Source organism: Kryptolebias marmoratus, linkage group LG6, assembly GCF_001649575.2.
Source record: "Kryptolebias marmoratus isolate JLee-2015 linkage group LG6, ASM164957v2, whole genome shotgun sequence".
Classification (NCBI taxonomy): domain Eukaryota; kingdom Metazoa; phylum Chordata; class Actinopteri; order Cyprinodontiformes; family Rivulidae; genus Kryptolebias; species Kryptolebias marmoratus.
In genome coordinates this window covers 6,523,795-6,531,141 of record NC_051435.1, presented here as the reverse complement: position 1 = coordinate 6,531,141, position 7,347 = coordinate 6,523,795, and the positions used below count along the sequence as shown (strand labels likewise).

The window sequence follows — 7,347 nt, the reverse complement described above, 5'->3', positions numbered from 1 at the left end:
GCTGGGAGGTGCTAAGACTGTTTTTTGAACAAGCACAGATATGGTGGTCCTTAAACATTTTGTTAAGTGGGAGCTGGTTTTGAAAGAATGAATGGCTGTTTGTCTCATCTGTCTTTATGTGTCCCTGTGATGGACTTGCAGCCTGTCCAGGGTGTCCTTGGTCTGTTGGTTGGAGATCCATGATTTAAGTCATTACTAAAAGGTTTTTGCAATCTTAACTTTGTTTTGCTGAAGGGAAGTGGGCTGTTGATGTCGGGAAGGGTTGCTTCAGTCTACAAAACATGTTTAATAAGTTGTTTTGGTGTCAAACTAACATCTTTTAATATCAGGATGCAGAAGATTATTATGAAAAAAATAGTGTTACTAACTTTACATTACTGGATATGTGGCCATGTGTGCCGGGTCAGCAGATTTTTTTTACACTGTGGAGAAATGGAAATGCAGCAAACTGCAGCACATTCTTTTGGCCTTTCCCTTTTGTCTTTAATTATTTGAAAAGGTTCTTGACATGTCTATTATCCTTGTACAGTTACTCAGTAAAATTAGTTCCTGTTAGTAAAACAAGTTTTAACTGTTGTTAAAATTCCAAGCGTTACACTGTTGGTTTGATGGTATCAGTTTCCTCAAAACAGAAGGAAGTTGGTTTCGTATTACGTGGTTTTGCACTCCACCCCTTTCACTGCGAATGCAGCAGATATACCTGGGTGCGTGAGAATGCAGACTAGTACTACTACCACTAATGCTCACAAGGCACGCATGTGTCTGTTTTCCAGGAGGCGGAGTGAAAGAACAGCTAAAGAGAACTGGGAGGACTTTCCCCAAATGGGCTGGCAGTACATGGCATGCTGCAATGACTTGCAAGTTATTAGTTCACTACTTAATGAGAAATAACACTTTAAAAAGTGTAATTATTAACATATTTTAAACATATTCTATTTATGTTAAACTCAGAAAAAACAAGAAGACACAACCGAGTCATGTAAATCAGTAGTTAGCTGGAGACACCCACCAAATGCTGAGACTTCCCCCCACAATGCATTTGGACTTCCTCAGTTTTCCTGGTGTTGTATAACAGCTTGACTCAAAATGCAGCCAGCACTTCCTAAAAGATTTCATCACACACACACGCACACACTCACTCCCACACACATAAAGCCTGTCCCTAACAAAAGGCACCAGTTGCTCTCACAAAACCCCAGCTTGCAGTACGGAGAGAAGGCAATGAGAAACAGGGTGTGGTTTGCTCCAGCGGGACTGCTGGTTTGGCTATGCTGCCTCAGTCTGGGGTCCGTTCAGGGGGGGAAGGTGGTGGTTTTGCCTGTAGATGGAAGCCACTGGCTCAGCATGAAGATACTGGTGAAGGAACTCATCCGCAGGGGCCATGAGGTTACTGTTCTGGTGCCTGAAAGCAGCCTGTTGATCCAAGGCTCAGACAGCTACAAGACTGAGGTCTACAAAGTGCCGTTTACCCAGGCTGAACTGGATTCAACTTTCAACAGTTTCAGAGAAGGAATTTTTGAGAAGCAGACAGGAATTTTTGATTTGTTTGCTAATATAAATCGTTTTGTGAACTACACTTCTCTCCAGGTGGCGGCTTGTGAGGCTTTACTGGACAATGAGCCCTTAATGAGTCAGCTTAAGGGAGAAGGGTTCGATATCCTGCTAACAGACCCCTTCTTTCCCTGTGGCTCTGTCCTGGCTAAGATACTATCCATTCCAGCTGTTTACTTTCTGCGTGGGCTCCCATGTGAGCTGCATACTAAGGCTAATCAGTGCCCCTCTCCACCTTCCTATGTTCCTGTGTTTTTTTCTGAGAACACTGACCGCATGAACTTCCCTCAAAGAGTGAAAAACACGATGATGACCGTTTTGGAGTCCTACCTGTGCAAAGTAATGTATCAGAGCTTTGATGGTCTGACAAGCAGGCTTTTCGACATGACTTATGAAGAACTTATAAGCCACGGAGCTATCTGGCTTCTCAGATATGACTTTGTTTTTGAGTGGCCCAAACCTCTCATGCCAAACATGGTTTTAATTGGAGGGATCAACTGTGCAAAGAAAGCTCCTCTGCCAGCGGTGAGTATAAAGATAAATCTTCACAAGTGCAAATAAGCATGTATCCCATCTGGATTTGTTTGAGGCAAACCTCTTGTATCCTCACTTTGAGTTTTAACAGGGTAAAGGAAGACTTTTTTTATGTTATACAACTTTACAGAAGACCAGAAAAACCTATCTACTAAGCATAATCATATAGTATAAATTCCACTGCAAAAGCCTTTTTGTAATATCATATTAAAAACAGCTCACTCTTAGACAAAAATAAAAAAGAAGTGTTATTAGAAGCATTCTAGATATTTTATCTATTTATTCCAGCTTCATGTTCTAATATGGTATAATTTATTTGACCACTGTTGCTGCAGATTCTGTGAGAGCAGTTTAATCCAGATTTTTGAACTATGGCCAGTATACTAGGAAAAGAGCTGAGGGGCCCCAGTTATGTCAACAGAGATCAATTACTTTGCAGAAACAATAGGTTTGTTGACATAAGCACAGAGACGGTTATGCTTCCAGGATCAAATAATTAAGAGGCTGTTAGTTTCATACACTGTTGATGAAATACATTCTTTTCTAAGCTTTTATGAGAAAATACAGCTTTAGGTACAGTATGTGATGATGTAATGGCTTTACAATAAAACTTAGTTTTATTTGCTTTCTTGTTTGCTTTCTTGATGTAACCTTTTTCCTCTTGTCTAACCTCTTTGCAGGATTTGAAGGAGTTTGTGGATGGCTCAGGAGATGATGGCTTTATTGTCTTCACACTGGGTTCATTTGTGGCCAGCATGCCAGAGGAAATGGCTAAACAGTTTCTAGATGCCTTTCGACAAATACCCCAACGGGTAACAATTATACCTGACTCTTATTTGACTGCTCTGTATACTGATTTCTCTTTTAACAACTCAAAAAAAAATCCTGTCACTGGACTTTGTGCTCTGCTTTGCTTTACACATGTCGTACCATTCAACAATTGCCTAAGTTGTTAATATGTAGTAAAAATGAGGTATGATTTATGTTTCAGGTTATTTGGAGATACACAGGCGTGCTGCCCAAAGATGTACCCAAGAATGTCAGAGTTATGAAATGGTTACCTCAGAACGATCTCCTTGGTGTGTTCAATATATTAATATTATTATTTTTTAAATCTCATGTCATTTATTCTTTTGCTAAAATCGTCTAATACTAGTTTGTGATGAATTGGACCTCTAACTGTGACTGTTTTTGTGCTCCCCAGCCCATCCCAAAGCTAAAGTCTTCATGACTCATGGAGGTACCCATGGTATTTATGAAGGTATCTGTAATGGCGTGCCCATGTTGATGTTTCCACTTTTTGGGGACCAGAAAGACAATGTTCATCGAATGGTGGCGCGTGGTGTCGCAGAGAAGGTCAATGTCTATGAAATAACAAGTGAAACATTGGTGGCTGCCCTGAATGGAATCATCCACAACAAAAGGTAAGATAACTTGGTGCTTAATTCATGACAACTAATGAGAAGTAGAAAACTGACACGCAGATACCTGTGCTTTTATTCATTACTGATTTGAGTAGTAGGATAGTAGGCAATCTAAATAGTCTGTTTTACCTTCAGCATACATTAGTCAGCTTGGTCCCTGCTAACAAAAACAGTAAACTAACAATCAAGACCAAGCTAATAATCTACTTCAAAAACTGAGTAGATATAGAATCTTATCCATCTAAAACAACACAAACTTCAAAAAGACGAGCGATACTGCAGTTTGGTCACAATCGTAGAGGTTCATACTGGGGTGAAACTGACTGATTAAATTAAAACCACAGTTGTGAGATTAGATTTAAGACCACAGTTGTGTCAAGTTTCAGCTTCCCAGGACATTCAATGCAGTTTGGAACGCCTTTGAATTGAGAAACTTCTTTGAACGAGAAGCAAAACGTCTTTAGAATACAAGAAAAGAAGTACAGAAGCCTTTTTTTTAAAAACTCTAAAAGTCTCCCTCATCTCTCCATCAACTACTTATTTTTTACTTATTTCTACTTATATTTTCTTTAATGAGGGAAGTTTAGTAAACACAGTATATGTAGAATGGTACCTGCTAGTTTTTTAGCTGAAATCCTCAGTAATTGTTTCAGACTTCTTGGACACTGATGATTACATTAAAAGAAACTCACATGGAGAAAATGAGACATGCTTTGGGTTTTTTTGAGCAAGTCACACACAAAAAAAAGAAAGAAATGTCAATCATCAAATGTCAATCAAAGCTGATGAGCAACAAGATAAAATGTGTAACCACAGTTCAAAGATGCATATCAATGGAGCAATGGTGGGAAAATGTAGAAAGTAATTTTCTAATGAAAAAATGACGCAGTGTAGCATTCTGACTTTCTGACTGTGGTCTACTGCCAATAAAACTAATCATAATCTAATCATAGGAATTTCACACAAACTCGCTCAAAAAATCCTGATGAAATAATTCAAGGTAAAATCTAAAAATGTAGCTATATTTATTTGAAACACATCAGTTTCTGTACAACACCATGTAATGTAACACCAACTAAACCCCTATCAGGCCTGTGAGGACTTGTCTAGTGCCTTCCTCTCCTGTGTTTTCCATTCTTGTGCCAGTTCAGTATTTTGTTTTTGATTTCAGCACTTTCTAGAAGTATTCTTATGTGTTTACATCACTTAATCATTTTGTGTTATTTTGGCTTAATGTTATATCAGTTGTCAGATATAACATTTAAACTGTGGCCAATAACTCATCAAACATAAGGTCTGTGATATGAGGTAAAGATTAACAGAATCTGTTTTCTCCTCAGTTACAAGGAACGCATGGTGCAGCTGTCCCAGATACACCTGGACCGCCCTGTTGAGCCCTTAGACCTGGCTGTTTTCTGGACCGAGTTCGTAATGAGACACAAGGGAGCGCCACACCTCAGGGTGGCAGCTCATGACTTGAACTGGTTTCAGTACCACAGCCTGGACGTCATCGGCTTTTTACTTACAATTTTAATTGTCGTTTTGTGGGTGACGCTGAAATCCTGCTTGTTTTGCACTCGCAAATGTTGCGGGAAGAGAAATGCAAAGAAAAAATCTGAATAGTGTCTGACACTATCAAAATGAATAGGGAACACTGCTGTGAAATTTGGTGCACTGTAAATGTGTTTACTGTGTGTATTTGTGTTTGTATCTCAGCCATTTCTTTGGCCACAACACACTTGTAACAAAAAAACAAAACAAAAAAAAACAACAAATGATGATAATGAATGTTTAAGACCATCCTATTAAGAAGTCTACACCAATAAAATTTATACATCCATTTTTTTACCTGCTTTTCCATGACTAAATTAAATGTTTTTTTTTTAATTATGAAGAAATATTCTTCTTTGAGTTGTGAGAAAATATTTAAAAACAAGCCCAAATATTGCTTAATTTACAAGTTTTTCAGTCCATTTGCTTCTGTGGACCATAACTTACTTGTATAGCACTTGAAATTGTTTTGAAACAGCTGTTTCATATAAACAGCACATAAATGGGTACATTTTTAAACTTTGCTCAAAATGACCTAACCAACTGTTTTATAGTGATGCTTCATGGGTCCTGTAATGTAAAAGACCCCTTTCTTTCATTACGTCTGACCTATTATGATAAGAGCTCCCTGAAATTAACAGATTGTTGAGTTCTGATACTGATAAGAGTGAATAGATTAAATAGTTTAATGATTGAATTCCTGTGATGTATATTCAGTCTGATATTGGTCAATAAATTGACCTGGTGTCCTTGCTTTAATGAGCGTCTCAACTTGTAGTAAAGTGAGAAAGAAGCCACAGCCTTCCTCTTTCCTAATTGTTAACAAAGTTTGTGACTGGATGCCAACTACCATGTGCAAGTACTTCTGGAAACAGCTGAAGTGACTGAAAAAGGTCAACTTAAAACTTCATAGTCTAGCAGAAGTTTTGTAAAAGCATATCTGGAAAACTACCAGGGACAACTCTTTCAAACGGCATCATTTGATATGGATCAAGATAACTTTTTAATGTTTGATTTTTTTTTTTTCATACTTATGTTTACATTTGCATAGTGGTAAGTCTTACACTCAGTGGTACCTACATTCAGCTGTAACTGCAGATCTGGGTGTTTTGGTCAGCCTCTTCGCCCCTTGTAGACCTTGTGGTTGTGTTGGTAAAAACCTGTTTTTTCTAGCATTACTGAGTAGGTCTTCCTGTTTCTCAAGAAGCTTCCTCGAAGTGTAAACAAAGACTTTAGTTATACAAACCACAAAGTTGGCCAATGAAAACGTGATGCTAGAGGAAAACTACACCTCTCGACTGAACACAACCAGGCTCATGTGTAATGTAAAGTAAAATAGAAAACTTTACTTTTTTTTTACACAAATTAGAAATGATGACACATTAGATTTACTTTTCTTCATCAACATCCTGGAAAAAGGAAATAAGTGTATGCATGTTATACTGAAAACCTGGGACCTGCTCAGCTGTATCAGCCTCCAGAAAGTCACATAGTCACAACTTAATGCAATGATACTTGTCCTCTCCTCTCTTAACTAAAAATGGCATTTCTTGAAATGATTTATATTGCCCACTGACATGCAAAACAACATTTTAAACAAAGCTGTTGTTGTCCATAATACAATACTATTTCTTATTTTAAATTTCAACATGCATTCATTTCACTTTTACATCATCTAGTGCTGAGCAGAAATACTTGTCACTTATGTAAGGTGATACATTTTGTTCTGAAAGTGATGCTGAAAGTAATTTATTACAACTGTTTGACAGACTGGGGTTAGAAAAATTGAGGGCTGAACAAAATGCACCAATGCCTCATCTAGTGGACAAACAATTGAATAAAGATGAAGTGGCTTGTCAGCTTGTTTAAAAATATCAAGTTGCTCCTTCATAGACAATATATTTAATAAATATTAAGTTTTATTGACAGATACAAGAAACATAAAATTATAAAACTTGCCACTAAAACATTTCATAACTTCCCCTTCAAATAATGCCGTTCAAAAAGATTCAAAGATTTACAGGAGTACATTTAACTCTGTATTTTAAAAGAAAATGAAGTAAATTACCGTAGCTAGGAAAACGACAAGATTAAAATCACTGTGAGTGCTTTGGAGCAAGAGTTGCAAATTTCTAAAAAAAGTTCCTTTATAAGGTGACAGTCATCAACAGAAAGGGGAAAAAAGACATTAATGACATAAATGACATTAAAAATTTATTTTACAGAGGCAAGCAGTCTGGACCTAAAACTCTGAGCTGGTATCAAAAACTACAACAATAAAATCAAT

General features: G+C 37.4%; 1 protein-coding gene across 1 annotated transcript; it reads left to right on the top strand.

The window, feature by feature from the left end:
- The first annotated feature begins 1,098 nt into the window (after positions 1 to 1,098).
- Positions 1,099 to 5,819, top strand: LOC108238568 (UDP-glucuronosyltransferase). Its single transcript, XM_017420762.3, has 5 exons — positions 1,099 to 2,076; positions 2,766 to 2,897; positions 3,077 to 3,164; positions 3,290 to 3,509; positions 4,850 to 5,819. Exons 1-5 carry the CDS (start codon positions 1,222 to 1,224, stop codon positions 5,130 to 5,132), a joined length of 1,578 nt encoding a protein of 525 aa, XP_017276251.2. The 5' UTR covers positions 1,099 to 1,221; the 3' UTR covers positions 5,133 to 5,819.
- The last annotated feature ends 1,528 nt before the right edge of the window (positions 5,820 to 7,347 follow it).